The sequence below is a fragment of the Solanum dulcamara genome, chromosome 3 (genome assembly GCF_947179165.1).
Source record: "Solanum dulcamara chromosome 3, daSolDulc1.2, whole genome shotgun sequence".
Classification (NCBI taxonomy): Eukaryota; Viridiplantae; Streptophyta; class Magnoliopsida; order Solanales; family Solanaceae; genus Solanum; species Solanum dulcamara.
In genome coordinates, this window is record NC_077239.1 from 75,339,429 (window position 1) to 75,364,499 (window position 25,071).

Here is a 25,071-nt window from a genome sequence, read left to right on the forward strand (position 1 = left end):
TTAAGTTTTGCGTGCATTGTATTTTTTTCTTCCATTTATAAGATTACGCTGCTTGATATGTTGTTTTTAATATTTTTGTCTTAAAGCTTGGTTTTGTTCAGGTCTTTCTTGCGCAGACTTTACTAAAAAACTCCTGCAGAATGAAAGTTTTTTAGTTGAATTCTTGTAAAGATTTCAACCTTCCTCATTTAATTTTGGGGAAAAAAATTTAACTGTAAGTTGGTCATAAAAGGTTAGTAGGCAGTACTTTCTATAGGAAAATGACTCAAGAGAGAATCAAATTTATTTTAGTTTATTTATTGCCTTGTTATTAAGAAAAATTCTTATAATGTCTATGTCACACAGATTATTGGTAAATTTTGGTAGTAATAAACTTTGGAGGACCAGACAACGCGGAGTTGCAAAAATTTATTCAAACTGCATGTTTCCATTTTGACAATCTAAAAAGAAAGTTCTAGAACTTTGTATCTCGAATTTTCAGTTGAAACATGGTATAAGTGAAAGTAGCTTTCGTGGTGGGAGTTAATGAAATGAGTAAATTGGCTTGAACAATTATTATTTTTTCGATTAGCTTTTAAGACGTGAGTTAAATATAAAATATTATTTTATATAATATCAAAATAAAATTATTCACATGCTAAATATTAAATTAAAATTATTCACACACTAAATATTATTAAGTACTGAACAGAAAGTGAAGTGTTAAAAAACGACAAAAAATTCCATATTAATAGTCGATAAAGACATTTTTTCTCCGCTTTGGAGATGATCACCTACTTTTTGAGTCGTGGAGAACAAAACAATATTTTTCTAGAAAGAAACAATAAGAAAGCAAATCAAAACTAAATTGTCCTTTTGTGGTGAAAACTTACGGCGCTGCCGGTTTTGTTGTAAAACCAATGGCGCAACTTGGAATGCAAGTTGCAACGCCTTGGACCCAAGTTGCAACGCCTTGGACCATTCCATTTCTATTTTACGCTCTATTGTCTATATTCGAAGAGTAAATTAGAGAATAGGCGAAAATGAAGTTTTAAAGTAACTGATAAAATTATTATAATGTGATCAGGAGGTCTCGGGTTTAAATTTTGGAAGCGAAAATTTTAGTGTACCGGATTGCTTTTTAAATTAGAGAATAGGCACTCTAAGCATCCTCTATTTTTTTCTTTATACTCCAAATATAGAGAGTTGAATAGTAGTTCTTTAATTTTTTTATTTTATTTTCTACTATACAATATTTGTAATTAATATATTATAAATCATGTAATGCCATTAATTAAATCTCTAAAATTCAGAATTCTTTTTGAATATAATACAAAATTTTAAAAAATATATTATTTAATATATACTACTATCATTCCGGAGTTGAGTATTTATGGGAGCAACGTACTCCCTCTATTTCATATTTATTGAATTTTTGAAATTTTTTTCATTGTTCAAAATAATTAAATTGTTCAAAGTTCAAGATAGATGTTTGAAACTTTTTCTATATTTGCCCTTTCATTTATTGAAGTTCTATATTTTCTAGGAGATAAATCACACTACTTGAAAAGTTATATTTATAATTTTACAAAAGACAATAGTGGAAAGTATGGTTCAAATTATGTCTTTTAATATTTTTTTAATATATGTGCATTGCCTCACAAATTCAGTCAATATGAAATATAGGGGAGTAATAATCTTGAAAGTTGAGTATTTATGTATTTACTTAATTGTATTTTATTAATGATATCATTTTTATTTTAATTGTCCATTAATATGTATATTATTTAATATTTGCTTACACTTTATGTTATTTAGAAATTTAAAATAAAAAAATGAATTTTATATTAAATATTAAGAATTTTAAAATAAATAAATTTTACATTACATGAAAATTAAATATAGTGATTAGTTTTTTCTCCTTTTTAGATTTAGAGAAGTATTTGGAAAAAAGAAAGAAGGGGTTTATATTATGAAATAAAAAAATAAAAATAAAATAGAAATATTAATATAACACCGAGGAGAGAGAAGACGAATATTCTTTATTATCTATATTTGAAGAGTAAAATAAAGGGTGGATTGGAGATGCCCTAAAGAGATTCTCATTCCTACAAATGTACTTGTTGTCATGTCCAAGTGTCCGGCTCCTCTTCATTTCTTTTTTTTTTTAATTTTTTTTTCCTAGGATAGGAACACATGACATTCGCTAAATTTAATCGAGTAAATAAAATTTTTATTCATGATTTAGATAATAAATATATTATATATTTGGTTTGAAAAATTGTTATAATTCTACAATTTTAACAACATATTATCTTGTCCATGGTAAAAATAATTCTCTCTTATCGTCAAATCACCCTTTAAAAATCTTAAAATTACCCTTCTAGATAACATTAGACTCGTGCTTTAGTATTTGCTTATATGTTTCTAAATTTATACATACAAAATATTCGACTGTTATCTAACTCTTGAATGACTTAATTTTTTGGTCTAATATCCCAAGAGACTGGGGGAAGTTGTGTTAAGATCTTCCTTTCAATTTGTATTAAAAGAAGTATGGGCTTAGCTCGATCTATCATCAAGGCCCATTATGCGTAAGCCCAAAACACTCAACATGGGCCATGAGTAATGGAATCTTAATTAATTTTCTTTGAGAGAACAAACTAAGCCCTATCAAAAACCCTAGCTTCACTTATCTAGTGGCTGAATATAAAAGCCTTATTTGAAGCATCTCCTTTTTTCTCCATTGAAGAAGAGAGGTTGTGAGGGAGAGAGAGAGAACAAAGATGGTGTCACTGAAACTACAGAAGCGGCTGGCCGCCAGTGTTCTCAAGTGTGGGAGAGGAAAAGTATGGCTTGACCCTAACGAAGGAAACGAGATCTCCATGGCTAACTCAAGTATGTTGAATATTTTGAACTCTGTTTATTTAAGATCTGTTGCCGATTTTTATTGTTTTAGTTTATTTTAACTATACCCTTTATGTTTTCTTGGATTTTTAATCACTTTTTATTTGTTCTTTTTTTTTTACTATGGGATTTCATGTCAGTCAAACGTATTTACTGTAAGAGCTTGTGATTGTTTAGGTATGTATATGTTTTGCAAGAAAAGATTTTCGTTAATTTTCAGTGAATAGATTACTTGATATTCTTACTTACTAGTATTTGTAACCTGAAATTTTATATAAACTGTTTTTAAAAAGGTTTTAGCACAATGGAAGGTGCTATCTGAATTAGTTGAGACCAAATTATCTACCCGATTACTGTTAGATTTAATGAATTTGTTGATTATCTTAATGACAGATTATTTAGTGATGAAATGAAATAGACCTGAAACAGAGCTAAATATGGATATAGAGGATTTATATAGCTGTGATTGAGGATAATTGGAAGATTGTTTGATAATTTAGAGTTTTGGTCATTTAAGTGCTGCACAGGGTAAAGTTGCATATGTGTGGGAGATGTTTTACACTTGTTTGCTTATTCTTCATGGTTTGGCGGACATAAATGGTCTTAACATGAGAAAATCATGAACATATAGCTTGAGCTCAGCTGGTGTTTGAGCCTTTTTAGCCATTTCTCAGTATTTCTTATCATTCACATTGATAAGATATGAGGCTCTAGCAGTGGATGCGTTTTTGCTTGCCTTCTATGTTGGTATCTACTCACATCGGTTGCCTCTAATTCTCCTTCTTGTCATTGAGTGCAGGGCAAAACATCAGAAAGTTGGTGAAGGATGGTTTCATCATCAGGAAACCAACCAAAATTCACTCGCGATCTCGTGCCCGCAGGATGAAGGAAGCCAAAAGGAAGGGCCGTCACTCTGGATATGGTACCTCCTAATTGTTTTACATTGGTTACTTGATTAAGTAATAGTAATTTCTGCCATTTCTGGTCGAAATTCTTCTTTGAATATTATCATGCAAGTACTGTTTGAAATGTAATTTCTTCTAATGTGTGTAGTTGACCACATTAGTTTGTGTATTCATGATACTTCAAACTGAATCATTTTATGAAAATTGACATATGAAATGTAAACTCAGTTTGAAAAATGGCGGAGATTTGCTTTGGATGCATTCATAAAACAACAAAAGTAAATTTTCTTGGAGGCACTGGATACTCAATATGTAGTCTGTTCTCAGGTAAGCGTAAGGGTACCAGGGAGGCTAGGTTGCCCACAAAGGTACTTTGGATGAGGAGGATGAGAGTCCTCAGGCGTTTGCTTCGCAAGTACAGGGAGTCCAAGAAGATTGACAAGCACATGTACCATGACATGTACATGAAGGTGAAGGGTAATGTTTTCAAGAATAAGCGTGTGCTCATGGAGAACATTCACAAAACAAAGGCTGAGAAGGCTAGAGAGAAGACTTTGTCTGACCAATTTGAGGCCAGGAGGGCAAAGAACAAAGCAAGCAGGGAAAGAAAGTTCGCCAGGAGGGAGGAACGATTGGCTCAGGTAATCAAGGTTCAACACCCAAGACTGCTTACTGCCCCGGTACCCTGACTGGTTGTCAGTAGCAAATTTTGGCTATTTACAATCACACCAATCTCGTTTTTTCTAATTCACAGGGACCTGGAGAGAAGCCAGTACAACCTGCAGCAGAAGCACCAGCAGCCCCAGCCCAGACTGCCCAGTAAGTTTATTACAAACTTGCTATGAGTTTATCCAGGACCTTAAAACAAAATTTGATGAATGTTGTCCTTGTTGCAGGGGAGGATCTAAGAAGTCAAAGAAGTGAGAATGGCGAGGGTTGGTTCTATGTCTGCTTTTTGTTATTATGCCAGTTTAGTATCTTTTATATGTTCCCTATTTGGTTCATGTACTTTAAGAAACAATGTTTTACCTACATGAAGTTGAATAGATACTTTGAAGTTTTGATACCTTATTCTCGTGTTTCCCCCTGATTCATATTCAACTTTGCATTTTCCTTTGGTCATTACTCTGCATCAGATGGAATGCACAAGGTGACAGTTGATATTTGCAAGCAAATTCTGCTGCTCCGTTGCTCACTTGTGCTCTACTTAATTGTACTCTGCGTTGAGTTGAAAGAATTTTTTGAACCTCTAATTATGGGTGCAGCTCTGAACGCTTCATATAAGATTGAAACTTTGATTCCATGAATATATGTTGCTTACACAAGCTGTATCCTATACCTTGTGCTTATTTCACAACAAATCAGTAAAACTAAGTTGCCTAAGGAAGCATTATTGGATCACAAATTTTGGAGTAAAGAAGTCATTTTTTCATTTTTAATGATCTTGCTTTCTATAGATACTAGGAGAAAAAATATTTTCCTCTGTACCAAACACACCCTAGAGCAGTGCTATTACCTTTATATCCCCCAGAGTAAGTCCCAATTCAATACTGGCAGTGCTTTAAATCCATTTGCTAATATATACATGATTACAAATGAAATAAGTTACTCTGTTTATCTCAATTTATATGATTCACTTTCTTTTTTAGTTGGTATGTATCATAAAAAATGATATATTTTTATATGTATTTATTATTTAATTTTTAAAATGTTGAAATAGTTTGTAGCTGATTTATTTGAAACCACAGGTTTCAAAAATGTGTTTTTCTTAAATCAAACTACGAATATTCATCGTGCTTCATTTAGACAATTATTTCTAATTGTTTTTCAAGTAACTTGATCGTATAAACTTTTTAAGTAGTGCGTGCAAAAATCATCCCGTTCATCTGTCACCTTGATGTTCAAATAACAAAGATAAATTTGATGCTCATATAACCTTTGAAACTCAATTGCAAGAGACATTACTTGACAAAAAGGACGGGCCTATGAAGGGAACTACTATGCAGCACGGCATCACAATCCTGTCATCTACTGCAGTAGTATTCCTTAGAGCATTGTAGACCTAACAGATTATTTTCTAAAGCTCGATATGTAAATTTGATCGTTACATTTTCAAGATGCTGCAATTTTAAATACTCACGTTACGAGCATTGAATTAGTTACAAGAAACTGTGCCATTGGAGCAAACAGAAGTGAAGAAATCTCAAATTCACTAGTCCTGGTCAACTGTATTATGCGACCAATGTCTTTTGTCATTTACAGACTTCTTTGATAGCGTTGAACGTTCACAGACATCCCACTATCATCTCCACGGAACTGTCTATACCTGAAGAGATCATCGCTACCTTTGTTCAACCTGCCTCTGGGAGGCATAGGTAGCAGAGGCAACGCATTTGGATGGCTGCAGACTCCGAGTTTAACTACAAACGTGACAGTGGTTCCCTTTCCTAGGCCCTCACTTTCAATCCAAATGTTACCTTTCATAAGTTGAATAAATCTGCATCCATCCGTTTCAAATGTCAAATGAGTACAAATAATGAGAACCCAAGGCACACAAAGCAACATACAAATAAACCACTGTACAAGAGAGAAATGAGGGTAAAAAGAGGATGTCTTATAAAAGCCTTTATAATATAGTCACTAGGAGAAAATGATGATCTCAAATTTACAATTTGAAACATACCGTCTGCAGATGGCGAGCCCCAGACCTTCCCCTCCAGTACTTCGATTTGACATTGGCCGTGCCTCTGCAAATTTGGTGAATACTAGGGGGATATCTTGTGGGCTAATGCCACACCCAGTATCTCTAACCTGCAAGAACATAATCTGAACAGGATTAATTTTCAAGTGAATGATATAAAGCTCTTTTTCTGATTGATATTCTACTCAAGACAAAATAAACAACCCAGAACTGCAAAGTAATATGCAAAGAAAACCTCCCACAACCGTAAAAGTAACTGAAACTAAAGGAGATCCTGTCCTGCAGGACACGAACTATCCGAAGGAAAAAGGAAGTACATATATCTTCACATTTAATAGAAAGATTTAGCGATCAATGAGGGTTTCAACTTGTTTCCTGACTCTTTGCTGGCTTTGGAACAGAGAACACATTTTTTCCCTGTATGATCCAACAAACAACTCCTGGAACTGCATGCATTTGTATGTAAACTCATTTACTCAAGAAACATGGTACAAACATTAAGCCATGAGAGAGGATAGAAATGTGAGACCTGGACACGCAAATAAAACTGGCCATCACTTGGCATAGGGAACATTTCAGAAGGATGACAATCTCTTGCATACTCTGGTTTGGCAACTGTAGCCTCAATTGAAATATGACCTTCTTTAGTGAACTTCACAGCATTTCCCGCCACATTTAAGAGAGTTTGAATAAGGCGTTTTGCATCACCCACAGCAAGAATAGGTAAATCCAGAGCCAAAGCAAGAGTAATAGATAGTTTCTTCAAAGATGCAATTGGTTTTATCAAATTAACAGCCTGCAATCAATGTAAAGAACGAATTCATGCTACCTGTTTACTAGAGGAAATCAACATGTTACCGGTGTATGCTAAGATATGCATAGGTTTGTGGTCGCTTACCTCTCTTAAGATCCCATGAAGATTGAATTTTCCATTTTCTAGTTCAAGAATACCATCTTCAAGTCTGGAGAGATCTAACACATCATTAATCAGTGTTGCAAGAAGATTGCTACTCTTCAATATGGTCTCGATCATAACCCGCTGCTCTGGAGTTAAGTCTGTTTCTAAAAGCAGAGAGCACAGAGCAATAACTGCATGCATAGGTGTTCTCATTTCATGGTTCATCACAGCAAGGAAGTCGTTACGTGCACGGATGGCCATCTCTGCTTCTTGTCGAGCTACATCCAAAGCAATATTCTGTTCCATGAGCTGATCATGGGCTCGCATGGACTCTTCTAAAATTGCAGCATGGGAAAGAGCGACAGCAACCTGATAAGCAATTGCAGTTACTTAAAATGACAATTCTAATACAACAACAACATCAACAAGCCCAGTATAATCCCATCATGTGGAGAAGTTCAAATTTGTGTTCTTCAGATAATGACATATAGCAGCCTTGTTCTGTTAGGGCTGCTATTACATCATTGCACTTAAAATGACAGAATTCTAATTTAAAATTGATATGGACAAATTCTAATTTGTGCCTTGGAGTAAACAACATATAGCAGCCTTGTTCTGTTAGGGTTGCTAATACAAATAACTTCAGAAAGCAAAACAGAAAGCAAGGGCAAGGATTGGACATAAAAAACAGGCTCTTAATAATGGAGTAGAATCCAATTGAAACAGGCTCTTAATAATGGAGTAGATTCCAAACAGGCTAAGAATAATGGAGTAGAATCCAATTGACCAAAGAGAGTGGCTATTTCTGCAGCTAAACATCCTTATTCACACTGCAATTAATGCATTTATCTGTAGACAAAATTGCCCATGATGATTACAAAGAGAAGTAATCATTCTTAGGTTGCAATTCTATGCTCCACTATTCCTTTTTGTTCCAAGAAAATTAAGAAGAGGTAAGTAAGAATGACAACTCATCTCTTATATCACTAATTCTCTTTCTCCTTCTCATCTCTCTCTCCAGCAGAAACCATCAATATTATGTGACTATCTTTAATGATTTATTTACAGGCAACACTATCAACACCTTAAACATTTATTTGGGGGGTTCTATTGAAGAATTCTATCGAAGAAACTTCTTTTTGGTAATATATCAATAAATTGGAGGGTGGAATTCATGTTCACTGTATGCATTACCTATTCATTCTATAGGTATCAGAGCACTTCTAAACTCCCATGAGTTGATCCTTTTTTTTTGAATTTTTTTTTCTTCTCTCTGCTAACTCGTCCAAATGGCCCCTAATATTTCTGTGACCAATGCTGAGGGAGTCAATAACGCCATTACTATAGTCCAATTCAATCCTATGACTCAATTGCCCATCAAATTAACCGACAGTCACAATTTCTTCGTATGGAAAGCTCAAGTTTCCATGCTTATGCATGGTCACAATCTCCATGGGCATCTCGATGGCTCCATCCATGTCCCCACTCACACCATCTCACAAAACAATCGAGATGTTGATAACCCTGAGTTCGTTTCTTGGTATCGCCAAGATCAGTTAATTCAAAATGCTATCTTGGCCTCCGTTGATCCTCCACTTGCCCCCACTGTTGCTGTTGCAGTCTCCGCCAAAGCTGCCTGGGATGCTTTGCATACTGCTTATGCAAACAAATCCCAAACAAGAATTTTCAGCTTGCCAGACTGATTCGCTCACCTCACTAAAGACTCTCGTCCAGTTGCAGATTATCTTCAGCAGGTTCGATCACTTTGGGATGAACTTGCAACTGCTGGTGCGCCTGTATCAAATCCGGAACTCATTGTTAAAATTCTCAGTGGACTCGAATCTGAATTTCGAGAACTCTCTGCTACCATTCGTGCTCGAGATTCAACAATTTCCTATGAAGAGCTTTACAAAAAGCTTCTCGATCATGAGCTTTTCGTAAAGTAGGAGGACGACAAGAAGCCGCTATCAACTCCTATCACCGCTGCTGTAGCACAAAAGACAAGCTCAACTCCTCCTCACCAGGGTAACATTAATTACTCCCGCAATTGTCGTCCAGGTACGAACACTTGCCCGAACAATCAGCAATGGCAGGCACAACCATGGCGCCCACAAAGAAACAACCAGCAGCAGCCCTTTGACAAGAATATTCGCTGACAATTATGCGATCGTGCAGGTCATTCTGCTAGATTCTGCAGATAGCAGTCCCATAACCATCTGCAAGCTCGAGCAAACTTTGCAGCTCGTTTTCCTCCTCAACAGACCCCTTGGATCGTGGATAGTGGAACCACTCATCATATTGCCTCTGATGCTCAAAGACTAGAAACTGTTCATGACTACCACGGCACTGAAGAGATCACTATGGGCAACGGTAACACCATTCCAATATCCCATACCGGTAACGCTAACATAAGTGCATCAAATCATCATTTCAAACTTCTCAATACCTTATGCTTCCCTCTCGTAAAAACTTATCTTATTTTTGTTTCGCAGTTTTGTCGTGATAATTATTCCTTTCTTGAATTTTTCCTTTCCATTATCTTGTGAAGGATCTGAGTATGGGGGCACCTCTAGTTCGCGGGCAGAATAAAGATGGGTTGTATGAGTGGCCACCGGTCTGTACACATCGTTCTCCTCAATGCAATGTGGCTGTTCCAATTCACCTATGGCATCGGCATTTAGGTCATCCTAATCGTCGCTTTTTAAATACTATCTTGAATAATTTTTCCCTTCCTGTTTTAGATCCTAAAGCTAGTTCCACTTGTAATTCTTGCTATTCTAATAAAATGCACGGGCTGACTTTCTCAGAAAATTCATTGCAAAGTAATAAGCCCCTACAAATCCTTTTTAGCGATCTATGGGGTCCATCTCCAGTTTTGTCAATTGATAGAAGAGATATTATGTGTTATTTGTTGATCAATTTTCAAAATACATGGGGTTGTTCACTTTAAAATCAAAAAATGAAACTATGGAAGTTTTTCAAAATTTGCATCCATTGCTTGAACGGAGGTTTAACACCAAAATTCAATCTTTTTACACTTATGGTGGTGGCGAATTTCAAAGCTTACAGTCCTATCTCAAAGCACATGGCATAGAACACTTAGTGTCACCCCCATACACTCCACAACGAGTTGCTCTAGTAGAAAGAAGACATCGGCATGTCATTGAAACTGCTAGAACCATGCTCACCAAGCGTCTTTACCCTCGTACTTTTGGAGTTTTGCCTGTCAACAAGCTGTTTATCTTATAAACAGGCTAACTACTCCCAATCTTCAGCATAAGAGCCCCTTTGAAATTATATTCCAAACTATGCCCAAGTATGACTCCATTAAAGTATTTGGTTGCCTATGTTATCCATGGCTCAAACCATATGCCAAAAACAAATTAGAGCCCCGTTCGACACCATGTGTTTATTTAGGATTTTCAAATAAACATTACTGTCACCAATGTTTTGATCCTTTAACTTCCAAAATATATTTATCACGTGACGTCTTATTTTTGGAAAATCAGTTCCCATTTGGAAAATACACAAAATAAAAATGTCTCTTGGGAAATCTGTTCAACTGAACAACAACCACAGGATAATACTGAAAGTTCACATGCTTCTTGTGAACTACCTACACAGATTGTGCAGCAGCCCGTGGACACGCATTCACCCATCTCCTCTGCCCCAACAGGTACAATCGTCTCAGGTAATTCAATTTCTCCCTTAACTGATACTTCTTCTCCTTCTCCAACGCCTACGCTGCCCCATCCCCTCACCATACAAAATTCAGTTTCCAGCCACAGTACACTACAACCAAATGTTTCAGCCTCACCAGTTTATCCTTCTCCCCAGTTAAATGCTCAGCTGCAATCCACAATCATCACTTACCAACGCCGAAATAAGTCCACTGGACCTTTGACCCAGAACCCTGTGGTATGGTACAACCCTCTTCCTCGTCACTTGTCCCACCTCCCATGGCCACACAACCTTCCCTTGTTGACTCTACCTCTACAGCAACGCCCACTCATCACATAATTACTCGGTCTAAGACCAATAGCCTTAAGCCTAAACAATTACACACTGTTGTTCAAACCACTTCCTTGCTACCTAGAACCTTTAAGCAAGCTCAACAAGCCCCACACTGGTGTGAAGCTGTGAAAAATGAATTTGATGCCTTAGTTCGGAACCAGACATGGGAGTTGGTACCATGTGATCCTTCAAAAATTGTGGTGGATTGTAAGTGGCTTTTCTGGGTTAAATATCATCCGGATGGTTCTGTTGACTGGTACAAAGCTCGCCTGGTTGCTAAAAGGTTCACACAATGATCTCGACTTGATTTTAAATGTACTTTTAGTCCTGTGGTAAAGCCTGCAACTGTTCGACTGGTGCTTGCAATTGCAACACAGCAAAGCTTGCCCATTCGTCAACTTGACATCAATGCCTTCCTGCAAGGTCGTTTCGATGAGGAAGTCTATATGCGCCAACCACCTGATTTTGAAGCTTCTACACCTCCGACGCATGTTTGCAAGCTGCAAAAAGCTATATATGGCCTCAAACAGGCTCCCAGGGCCTGGTACACTGAACTCAAAAATTACTTGATTTCTTTGGGATTTATTAAATCCCAATCTGATTCTTCATTGTTCATCCTGCATAATTTTGAATTTACTGTTTATGTTCTAGTCTATGTTGATGACATAATTGTTACGGGTAATCAGATTCGTGGTGTTCAAAGCATTATTGATAATCTTGCAACCCGGTTCTCACTGAAGGATCTTGGTCCACTTCATTATTTTCTTGGAGTTGAAGTCTCACCTTATCCTGGTGGTCTTTTGCTGTGTCAACAGAGATACATTACTGATCTGCTGCAGGAAGTTAATATGCCCAATTGCAAGGGTGTTCCAACACCAATGGCTTCTACTGTTGTTTTCCCGGAGTCTGTTGGAGATTCTCTAGTTGATGGCTCTCTTTATAGGAGGATAATCAGTAAACTTCATTATCGTTCCTTTACAAGTCCAGACCTAGCACTTGCAGTTAGCAAACTCTCACAGTCAATGCACCAACCCTTAATATCACATTGGACAGCAATGAAGCGTCTCCTTCGGTATCTTCACCAAACATCTTCGTTTGGCCTCCAAATTGCGAAAGAACATGATTACCGTCTTCTCGCCTACTCAGATTCTGATTGGGCTGGAGATCCTCTCAATAGAACCTCCACCACAGGTTATGTTGTTTACCTTGGCAGCTCTCCGATATCATGGTCCTCTAAAAAGCAAAGATCTGTCTCCCGCTCCTCCACAGAAGCAGAATATCGGGCTATTGCAGCTACTGTTTCTGAGACAAATTGGCTAACAAGTTTACTCCGTGAGCTTCGATTTCGTATTTCCACCACTCCTCGGATATTTTGTGACAATGTCAGCACCACATACATTTGTGCCAACCCGGTGTTCCATAGTCGGATGAAGCATATTGCTATTGATTTTCACTTTGTTCGTGAGCAAGTTCAAAACAAGCATATCACAGTTCAACACCTTCACTCGGCTGATCAAGTGGCAGATATACTTACCAAACCACTTCCAAGAGCTTCTTGTGTCAAGCATTTTTCCAAGTTGGGTGTTGTTGACACCACCAACTTGCAGGGGCATAATAACGGATGACTAGAGAAGAGTCCTTAGTGTTGTAGAATTCTATTTTTGTTGTTCCTTATCATTAGGAATCTATTGTAACTCTTTCCTTCTCTTTAGGCTTTGTTTAATAGTCATTACTATTTCTAGGTCTTGCACAGCTTCTATATAAAGAGCCATATGATCAATAACAACGATAACGATTCTCCCATCTTCTGCACTGTCTTTAGTTTCTAGTTCAATAACTTTAATTAATCATACCCCTGAATCCTAAAATTTACATAATGAAGAATCTGACCTCTAAATTCGTACCTATATTGGGTACCGACACCAAAGTCCGAGCAACATAGGATATAACCAAACCAAAAAGATTCTGGACAAAGAATTGGAAAGGAGAAAATCACGGAGCTAATCAAGAAGCAACGCATAGTGCATGTGCCCTCATTGGAAAGTAACAGTTACTGACACTGTGCGTCTAGCATTATAAGTTCATAACGCCCATTAAGAAGATAATATAGCCTAAGCAAGTGAAACACATTAGAGACAGTGTGGATAAGTGTATCTTGAAGTGGAAATAGATGCTTCGGTGAATAAAGTACAACACTTTAGGGGTAAAATAAAGTAGTTGTGCAAGACTTTTATCATTTCCCATTTTAAGTGGTCATTTGACTTGATTCGGAAAAAAGGAATGAGAACTTTCATTTGCTAATAACTAATGCATGGGGGACATGTCTTTTTTAGACCATACTGAACTCTCTAAACATCAGTGACCTGCCTGGTAACTCGCCATACTAACCAGAAGTTAATAAGATAAAGGAAGTTAGTAATTAAAACCTGATCTGCAACAACTTGCACAAGTTCTAACTCATGTTCACGCCACTTTCTTAAGCCATTCATCGGGAGAACCAGAACCATCACCACGTAACTTCTAGCAGACAATTCAGCCCAGTCATTAGTAAAATTTGAGAGGTGCAAAAGAGGTACACGAACAGCAACTACTTCTGGTGGAATATATCTACCCACATTATTCCTCATCCTTGCCAATGGATTCGTATGTGGAATCTGTATTGCTTCAGGGCTACTAAAAATGTCATTGATAATAGGAAGATTAATTGGCACAGTAGATCCCAGAGGTATTAGATTGTTCAGATTATGAGAAAGTTGCAAAGTCAGGCCTCCTTGGCATGGCATCCACAAAGCACATTCTGCCAGGTCTAAGGTCCTACCTAGCTCCACAAGAGTAGTCTTCAAGATTGTGTGTCTGTCGAGTGTGCTTCTTATCTCATGAGTCAACATCCTGACATGTCTGCCAGTTTCTTCTTGTCTTATTATTAGGCCCATTTCCTTGTCAAGCTCTTCAGCTCGAGTTTTCAAGAACAACTCTCGCGTTTTAACACTTAGCAAATCAGGAATAATGTGAACAAGCATCAAAGCTGTGATACAGGACACAGCAGCTGTTAACATTTTTGATATTGTCATAACCACAGCAACCGTCTTAGAGTGCATAAAGAATGTCCACAAGCTAATAAAATGTGTTGCTCCACAGAGAACAATAAAAGCGCCAAATTGCATGAGGACCCATCTGTATGGGAAGCATGCAGATTTGTGGACAAAATAAATTAGCTCCAATGGAATGGAAAAGTAGGCTACTGCAATGAAGAAATCTGAGAGGTATTGGTATTTAACCAGCAGGTCACCAGTTGGCAGTAGAGCCTCAATGCAATCACAGGATTCCATTATCTCGTTTCGTCCCAAAGAATCTGAAAAAGACAGAATGAAGAATGGTTTTTCATAAATAGGAAAACAGACAAAAAAGTGCATACGCCATTGTCCCCGACATCTTTGTCGTGCAGTGCAGCCATTTGCTTATAGCAGCTCGAGGGAAAAAATAATGAATAAAGAGACATTAGTAGACGTAAAAATCATTAGCAGTGAACAGACATTTGTTAGTTATTGCTTTACCGGGTATACAAGTGTTTCTGATCATTGAAACCAAAAGACTGATCTATGTCTTTTATATAACCACTCGTTAGCAATTTAAGGAAAGAATTTAGAAGCTTCCTACGCTGTCACAGTTAGAGAATTTAGAAGCTTCCTACGCTGTCACAGTTATTCTAAAATAATACTCTCTCTATTTCATTTTACTTGTCCCATATTGACTTGACACAACCCTTAAGAAAGCTTTTATTAGGGGTGTATTTAACTAACCTTATTAATGATGCTTTGGGACTCTAAATTTGACTACTAATATGGGACAATTATTATTAGTATAATGATCAACTAATTTGGGACGGAGGGAGCACTACTTTATGTGGTTATTTAATTACTAAGACAATATGGGGGAAAAGTAATAAAATTCTCTGGATTTGCTAAAATGGACAAGTAAAAAAGAAAAATCTATTTTTAGTATAGGGGCCAAGTATACTAAAATGGAGGGAGTTGAAATTTCTTGGTCTTCCGACAGAAGGAATGATTTATTTGAATTCTCTGCTTATAATATCCAGGATTCGTAGTAGTATGGAAGGAATTACAGAAGAACGAATAACAAGAAATTGAGTAGAGCATAGTGTTTCTCCAACTCCAAGCTATTTTTGGCTGTTTGCTTTATTAGAGGATTTCTCTAGAGGGAATGCTCCTACATAATTATGATACTCTTCACCTCCATTTCCATCATTAAACATCTCATCTACCAAGCCAAAAAGATAAACGAGGCAAGAAAAGAAGAAAAAATCTATAAGACCTTTTTTTCCTGAACTCTCCAAAAAGTATACATGTTTGCTATGTTGCTCGGACTCTCCAAATTTGTTGCTGCACCCGGGTTAGATTCTTCAAAATGCACTTCTTTTGTAGTATCCGACACACACCCATAGACATTTTTAAAGAGTCCGAGCAACATAGACTGTTTGTTTTCTGATGATTAATCTGTTAAATGGTAATTCTGGTTTTTCAACCTCCATAAGGTTATAAGATTATGCATCTAAAAGGCTTCGGATCCATCCAAATACAAACTTACACTCAATTTCATTTTTCTCTAAGTAATAGAGGAGCAAATATCCTTCTCCCAAATCAAAATAGAAACTTGGAGAGAATTTATGCACTAATAGCAAAACCATAGTAGAATCAAATTCACTCTTTTTATTTTCTGCTAATCTCTTCCATTATTAGCCCACATATTTACGATGCAAAACCTAAAGAGGCCCCCAAAATAAAAAACCTTGAACGTCGAAAATAAAGCTACAATTTACAGTTCAATATCAAATTCCATTTAACAAAAAAAAAAAAAAAGTTACACCACAGAGAAACATAGATGACATATAAATTAGCTAGCATTTGGCCATAATTTTTGGATCAGATTTTAATAAATTTACCTTCAAATATCTGTTTGGCCATAAAATTCGATCAAATTTTGAAAATCTGATCTACAAATATTTTCTAAGTTTTCAAATAAAATGCATATCTAAACACAAACTTCAAATTCCAAAAATCACAACTTCAAAACTCAAATTTTTAAGTTGCAACTCCAAAATCTATGACCAACCGGAAGCTTTATTAAATACTTCAGGCATAGCATGTACTTACGAAAAAAACCCAGTCAATTTTAAATCTGAAAATTCCGCAACTTCGAGTTTCCTTCCTTCCTTTAAGATGCTATTTGCTTCTGCGACACATACCCTGTCTCGCAGCAAATTTTCATTTTTTTTCCTACCTAAAACATGAAAATCAGATCAGGCAAAGTATTCTTCTTATCAATTCAAGCGGAGAAAACAATGAAACAAATTTTTTTAAAAAGAAGACAAATCTGTGAAAAAGATTACTGTTACGATGTGAAAAATGGAGACGGAGAATGCGATCTCAGTTTCTACTATTTCACTGAACTACTCTTCATGTAGGCTTTCTTTATTATTTTCAGAATTTCCATGAATTTGAGCTGTCGTTTTGCTTCTGCCCATCGGATTTTCGTTCAGTTCTTCGATAATATCTTAATTTATGGAAATTCGGCGATTATCGAGATGAGTTCCCCCAACTAAAAGTGAAGTAAAGTGGAGGGAAGTAATTAAGAAGAGAAAAAAAAAAAGGGCTTACAACTCCTCACAGAAATCACGCTGCTACTGTGAATCACTTCACATTATTAATTTTTGATTTAATTTTTTGTATTTTGGTTTTGAAAAAACGTGTACGGAATATCAATTGAACTAAATTTAGTTCAGTTCGATTTAATTTGATATTTTTAAAATAATTTTTTGGTACAAATAAAAAATAAAATGAGAATAAAATTAAAGTATAAATCACTTAAAAAGTGTACGGAATATCAATTGAACCAAATTTAGTTCAGTTTAGTTTGATTTGGTGTTTTTAAAATGATTTTTTGGTATAAATAAAAAATAAGAATAAGAATAAAATCAAAGTACAAGTCACTTAAAAATTTAAAATTATGTTAAGTGATGATGTGTGTCATTATGAAATACTTATTATGACCATATTTGTTTTTGTCATAAACATTGTGTCTACAACTATTACTCGAGAAAAACAATGACAAGACGATTTTTTTTACATGTAGTACATCGGTAGAAATACGTTGCGATTCCTCTTGGGAATTAATATTTGACACTAACTCTATGAATTGTAAATCTGTTGCTACTTTGATTTGTTCATTAATGGTTTAATTGCTAGTTGACTTTTATTTTTTGGTTAAGAAAATGCCCATATATATATTATTTTTATTTTTTAAAATAATTATAATAATAGTTCAGTCTTTCAGTGCACCAAAGAGCCGAGATCCTTACATTGAATATCAAATCGAAGAATCAAACTTTTGAAGAAAAAAACCACCAAAATCGAACCGAAGAACCAAATTAGTTCGGTTCGATCTATTTTTTTCTCAGTATTTATGTCCACTCCTACTCATATTTATGATCATCGAAAGTTACAGTAGCTCAGTTAATTAATATTAAATTCTCGTTATATTTGTAAGTGTTCAATTTCTCATCTCATAACCTGTAGCTCCCCAAAAATTCATTTGATCCCGACATAACAAATATTCTATAAAAACTGTTACAATCATTAAAAAAGATTACAATTTCAAAGCACCAAATAAATTTTCTAAACTTCCTCATTTTCTCTTTGCCTGCCCACAGTTTAAAAATCTATGGTTACTTATAACTCTATTGATTAATGTTTAATTTGGAAAAAGGAATATTAATTGACTGATTAAATTGTTTTTATAAGAAAAGGAGTCGGAGGGATTTCCTACCATTTTTATCGGGATTTTGGTAGAAAATTCAAGTTTAAAATATCTATGTCCAATTAAAGGATCTAAGCGTTTTGATTATACTAAATGGATGCAATTTTGGAATTAAATGAATATGAAATCATTTACGATATAAGAATCAAATACTCTATTTTTTATACAAATTTTGGTGGAAAAAAGGCATACGCAGCGAAAGCAAATAGTTAAGATCACTTGCAAGTAATATAGAGAAATCATAAATTTTAATCAAATATAAAATTGATATTTATCTCTTGAAGCGTGAATGGATTTCGAGGCGAACCTTTAAGTATGAGTAAAAATTGTTCACGCGATCATTTTCTTGTTCAACAGTCTTCTCCTGTGTGATTCGAATATACGAATATACAAAATTTATATGGGCGAATTTCTATAGAAGAAAGTGGGTAAAAAAAAATTCATCCTTAATGGAATAAGATCCCCTTTATATAACACCACAAGTTTTAGGGTTTAAACCTTTTTTCAAACTTGCCAGCTATTCATTTTCCACTAAGGGGGTGTTTCGTTGAAAACAAGTTATTTTGTAATTAATTATTTTGGGATAAGTTATCCAATGATAAATTATTTTACCATATATATGAGATAATTTATCGCATTACTATAATATAAATGGTGGATTAAATAATTTAAGCATTATCTAACACCTTCAATCAAACGCAAAATAATATCCTACATTTTATTTCACTATTCTATCTTATGCCTCACACCAAACAAATTCTAATAAATAACTTTTTTTAATTATTAATTATTCGGCCACAACAAGGATCCAATTGTGGCATTAATGTGCAATATGAATGAATTAATTAAACCACGATAAATTATAGATTACTCCACTGAAAAATTATAATTTCACTCTTCAGTTTAATTTTAAAATTCTTTATTAATTTTTATTTAACTTCCATGTTAGAATTATAGATTATAATCAATTAAATTAAATTTTTGATAATTTAATTCATTGACTAATTTAATCCTTTACACTTACGCTAAAATTTATTTCATGTGATGAATACAAAAATTCACTTGCAGGATTTCACATGAAGATTTATAACCAATCATGAAGGGGCATCATCAATCTTGATCCCAAAACATTCTATCAACTAAATGTTATTTGTTATCACACAATCTATCAGGTACATATTAACTCACAATATAATCGTACCTTTTAATAAATCAAATCAATAAACAAATCATATTGATCATAACAATCATATCAAAATTAAGAGTACGAGTATATTTAATCTAGAGAAGTTGATTTATATATTCAACACAAAAACAATCATCTCTATTTGATCCGTTCAATACACACAAAATATATTAGTACAAGAGTCAGAATTAGGGGCGTTTATCGATCGGTTCGATTCAGTTTTAAGTATTATTGGTTCGATTCAGTTTTAAGTATTATCGGTTCAATTTATCAGCTTTTGATTTCTAAATACGCTAAACCGATAACGAAATCAATAAGATATTTGTTATTAGTATTATTAGGTTCGATTTTTGGCTTAACCAATAAGAAAAACTTTTAAAACAAATATATGAATATTGGAGCCGCCGTCATAGCAACTTGCAAACTTGCAACTTGTAAACCCTTACGGTGAACCTAAAGTGACAAAGGCTAAAGGATAAATATTAAAATACTAAATAGTATATTATATAGTGATTAACTGATTATAAATTTATATTAATATTTTTTGTTTGATATTTGTGTATGATTAAAAAAATAAAAATTAAATTAGTATATTATTTTATTCTTAATGGGTTATTGGTTTACCCAATAACCCAATATTATAAAATCAATATCGAACTAATAACCCAATAATTATTTTTTATAAACCATTAAATAACTATTAAACCAATAACACTTTCTCGATTTGGTTTATTGATCGGTTTGATTTTTGCACACCCCTAATCAGAATTATATAATTTTCATAATCAAGATAAATTATATTTAATCATGTACTACAAATCTACAATCATATTGACGGCTTAGTCCATTTTCCATCTTAGATTGTGAACATAAACTTTATACCTATAAAAATCGATAATTTAATCTTTCATGTATAAACTAAATTCTATACAATAAATCATCTATTACATAAATAAATGAACACATAAACGAATATATAATCTATAATTTTTAAGTAAAATTAAATAAATAATTTTTTTATAAGAAATACTACATTTAAAACATATAATTAATACTATATATATCCTAAACATCAATATTAAAATCATTGAGATTCTATAATAATGATTTTATTTAACAAGGAATATACTATTTCATTTAGATGATTGTTACATATTATTTCATAACCTATCGTATTATATTGTATTGCATTGAATTATATTTTTAATAAATAAAATATTTAAATAAATTATATAGTTTTTTATTGTTACATAATGTCACACGTGAGCAATTTAAAGAATAAACCTACATAAAAAGTAAAGTACAAAATAGAACTATTATAAAAAAGAGAGGAGAAAAGATAAAATAGAATTATTAGCTAATCAACACAAATAAAATAAAAAAGAAGAAAAAGAAAAATATGATGTGATCACACCAAATCAACAATTGCTCGAAAATAAATCTCACTAAAAAATATAGGTAGAAGGAATATAATCCAAGTTAAAAGGATCATGCCTTCTAAATTTTGCCTTATTTAATCTTATTTCCTTATAGCTCTATCATTCATGCCTAAAATATGTTGATTGAGTAGGCATAAGTGTGCCATCTAATTAGTTAACTGATTAATTTAGCCACGTATTAGAAAGACCTTTTTTTCCGCTTAAAAAATGTTTTATTTATTTTGGTAAAACTTGAGAAATAAAAATACAATTATAAAAAAGGATTGATCTTGCCAAAGCTGTGTCAGAACAGTCTTATTGAATTTAGAAGTCGCTTTGCAATTGGAGTGGGATTACTTTGAATTCACTCTGTATAAGATTTTATTAAATAAAAATATTCTCAATCAAAGATTTTTTTATATTTAAAATTTTTATTTTGAACTTCGTAAGTAAATAAGTCGTGGCACATTTTTTTCCTACCTCGAAATCAAAATCTCCTTAACTGTCTCGATATCTCTAATTAAGAAAAGAATAATTCCTGCCCCACGTTCTTTAGTGGTGCATATATATGAGGTCGGCAGTCTGTTAGAAGCCTAATACTACATACAACTCCCCTTCCCCTTATTAGACTTTTTTTTCTTTTGGTTTATAGAAAAAAAAGACAAAAAGGTTAGAACTTAGACGTAATACTATTTGCTACTTTTACATACAGACCATAGTTTTGCTCCAACACTACAACCAACTTTTAAAAAAGAGAATTTAGTACTTTTAGCCCCTTAATTTTTGATGATTTTTTAATTAAAATATGTTTATTAGGAAGAAAAGATGCACAAATGTTTAATGAGAAGTTGGCTATAATAAGCATATGAAGAGGCTAGGCTGAAGAAGTTTTAGGAAAAGATGATTAGATGGGATAGGATTCATTAGCAGTATACCGATGACATAATCCTACTTAGAATGATATGAAGATTGAGGATAAGGATAAAATATTAGTAGGTAGTTGAACGTAGGTAGTTTTCTTATTAGTATTGTTATCATTACTTTTTTACTATTTTTTACTTTTACTTTACATATTGTTTCCTTTGTTTCAATAATTACCATGTTATTTGTTGCTGCTGTTCTCTTCTTAATTATTTGCGACTAGTCGCTCTACTTTCATAAGATAAGAGTAAGACTGTGTGTGTAACACTCTCTCGGAACTCCACTTATGGAATTATATATTTTGGATATGTTATTGTTGTAGTACGTAAGAAATATGTTTATAAAATTCCTTCCATCTCAATTTATATAATGTTGTTTGATTGAGCATAGCATTAAGAATAGAAAACAATTTTTTATTACTTATGATATAAAAGAAATCATCATATTAGAATAAAATGAAAAAGTTTTAGTTTTTAATTGGCTAAAAGGGAAATATTGTTACACAAATTGGAATAAATAGAGTATATTCGAACTATGTTTAGTACATTATCCTCAAATATGTAACAATACAAATTTAACATAATATAGGGATAAACCATCAATGAAACGATTAATAATATAATTCTAATGTTTTAAAAAAGTTCATAAGAAATAGGATTAAAAGTAAACATTTTATAAAATTAAAAATTAAATATGGTTAACCAAATATCACAATGACTAGATTTTAACTTTACCTATAGCTAAGGGATCAGAGGTGCTATTATTATTAACCCACTTTAAAATTTTAATTCATGTAGCCTTAATTATCAGGTTTCCATCTTTAATTAGGCATGTCAATTCGATCATGCTCTTGATGAAATGAAATTAAAGTTTGCCGTTTGCCATTATATTTCCTGCTGGTCTTAATAAGTTATAATTAAATATCCGTTTACAATTCTAATTTTAAATTAAACAAGAAAGATTGTGGATAATCACTAAAATGCTAGCCAAGTTTTTGTTTGTTTTTTGGAGAATAACATTTTGGATCTCTAAGTTATTAGTAAATTTTGATTTTGGTCCTTGATATATGACATAACAACCTTAAATTAGTTAAAATAAGGTGTGGTTTTGATCTCTTTAGGTAAAAAATATGCTATATTTAAACAATTTTCAAAAGTATCACCTTCAAATTATATAAAGTAACTAGACAAATTTAACATAATGCATAAATACTTAAACAATGGAACGGTTAATACTCTGAAAATTTTGCCAATATTCATAACCAAATAATTAAAAGTGCACATTTGAAGTAATTGAAGATTAAATATATTAATATGATCAATCATCACAGAACTAGAATTAAAATCTCTTTGAGAGAGAGCAAAAACACTATTTACTCTTTTATTTGGGCGGGGTAAGAGAAACATTTCCCAATATTGATGTTTCATCGAGTTAGCTTTTTAATATATTAAAAAATATTGACGTTTCATCGAGTTAGCTTAAACAAAGTGTGAAAAAAATTATGATAAGTCTTTCTGATCCGTGAACATTTTTTTTTAATATATTAAAAAGGATTTCTCATGTGTGTGTGTGGGGGGGGGGGGGGGCTGGTTAAAAAGTAATTTTGTCACATACCAAAACATAATAATAACATAACAGGAAAGTATGCCAAAACAAAATGATTATAAGAAATTAATCAAAGTACTTGAGTGCCAAAGGTTGATCAACTAGATATAACATTGTAATGCAGGAGATGCATGAACAAACTAGTCAAAACCACCTTCTATTATTATCCTAGAAAAAAAATGCAAGTTAAAACAAAATTTTATCCAAGTAACCCTCAATAAGGTTGATTATTATGAACTAAGCAAGAACTCGTACGGATCATTTGGTTCATATATATACTAATTATGGAGGAATTGAATTGTAAGGGTTCTTTATGATGTGGATAATATATAGTGATCTAGTAAATACGCGAACAATAATTAAATTATGTGGTGAGTAAAATGACACAATGAATATTGAATAGTATATAGGAATTACTAATTACTTTGAGATATTTTTTATCGATCAATCAATACCTTTATAATCGTTTTACTATTATACGTTTTAGTTCATATTCTGTCTTGCATAATATAATATATAAATTTCAGCATAACTTAATACGATAAGTAATACCTAACATTATTTTTTTCTTTCCTCTTATTTTCCTAAAAATATTATTTTTCAAATATTTGATCCATCAAACAAAAAAATTAAAAAATAAATATTTTTCTTCGAACACTTATATAATGTAATGGGGTCCCCTATGCTAGGAAGAGGAATCAATCACAAAAGGGACAAATGAGGTTCATTCACCTATCAACCATCACACAAAGTGATTTCTCAAGTTCACTGAACCTGTTTCCACCCACCTGGCCAAAGGGGCCTACTATGACAACATTTTTAGAGAAGATGAAATACAAGTGACTTTGACCAAAGTGGCAAACTTCAAATTTTCATTAAAATAATTTAAAATATAAAAAGTTAAACGAATTCGACATTTGTTATAAATACATAAAAAGTAAATTTTATTCTGATATAATTGGATGTCTTTTTTTTATGTGGAGCCATTTAAAGTGGGCAAATTGTCCACTAATTTTTTTTTCTTCTTTCTAGGTTTTTTCTGACTACAGATTGCCAGTTTTATAACAAATTTTAATTTTATTTGTATAGTATAGTTTTACGATGAAATCTAGTGATTGTTGATGCTTGTTATTATTGTTTTCTTTTTATCTCTTTTTGAGCTGATAGTTTATTAGAGATAGACTCTACTCTTACAAAATCGTAAGATATGCATACATTCTACTGTTTTCAAGACCCCACGATGTAAGGAACTTGGATGGAACCCTTTGCATACATGTCGAATCATCTTCGACTAATTCATTAGTCTACTTTTTCAGATTTAAATTTTTTTTTACTAAAAATTCTAACTCCGCCATTGATTGACCCTTTTACTTCGCCCTTGTTTAGCCGGGAAAAAAAAGAAGGGACAAGTGACTTCGGCAGTGTTGAATCTGTCCATGATCAAGAATAAAATGACGCGGCAATGCTCATTTTGGTAATCCTTAGGAGTTTAAGGTAAAAACTTAATCCTGCTCGGTCTATATTAAACTATATACTATTGTACCATAATTAAGTTATGTTATAAAATAAACTAACTTAGCAATAAGAAGGAGAAATAGTAACAAATAGTGAGAGACCGAGAGAGAGATTGCAGAATTCAGTGAATTCGTATCTATGTATATATGTTTTTCATTGCCAAAAAAGGGCAATTTATAGCCACAAAG

General features: G+C 33.4%; 2 protein-coding genes across 4 annotated transcripts; one reads left to right on the forward strand and one right to left on the reverse strand.

Annotated features, from left to right (window-relative positions):
• Positions 1–2,653: 2,653 nt before the first annotated feature.
• LOC129882972 (60S ribosomal protein L19-3-like) lies at positions 2,654–4,862 on the forward strand. The gene is made up of 5 exons (XM_055957494.1): positions 2,654–2,877; positions 3,686–3,808; positions 4,119–4,432; positions 4,546–4,610; positions 4,688–4,862. Exons 1-5 carry the CDS (start codon positions 2,766–2,768, stop codon positions 4,713–4,715), a joined length of 642 nt encoding a protein of 213 aa, XP_055813469.1. The 5' UTR covers positions 2,654–2,765; the 3' UTR covers positions 4,716–4,862.
• Positions 4,863–5,879: 1,017 nt separating this feature from the next.
• Positions 5,880–18,660, reverse strand: LOC129882970 (probable ethylene response sensor 1). Of its 3 annotated transcripts, none has more exons than XM_055957493.1 (7): positions 18,546–18,660; positions 16,576–16,702; positions 13,831–14,756; positions 7,391–7,759; positions 7,022–7,288; positions 6,475–6,602; positions 5,880–6,288 (listed from the first exon to the last, which is right to left on the reverse strand). In XM_055957493.1, exons 3-7 carry the CDS (start codon positions 14,731–14,733, stop codon positions 6,048–6,050), a joined length of 1,908 nt encoding a protein of 635 aa, XP_055813468.1. In that variant the 5' UTR covers positions 14,734–14,756; positions 16,576–16,702; positions 18,546–18,660; the 3' UTR covers positions 5,880–6,047. The 3 variants fall into 3 exon arrangements, with proteins under 3 accessions (XP_055813468.1, XP_055813466.1, XP_055813467.1); XM_055957491.1 differs by lacking the exon at positions 18,546–18,660 and adding an exon at positions 16,812–17,124; XM_055957492.1 differs by lacking the exon at positions 18,546–18,660 and adding an exon at positions 16,818–17,110.
• Positions 18,661–25,071: the final 6,411 nt, after the last annotated feature.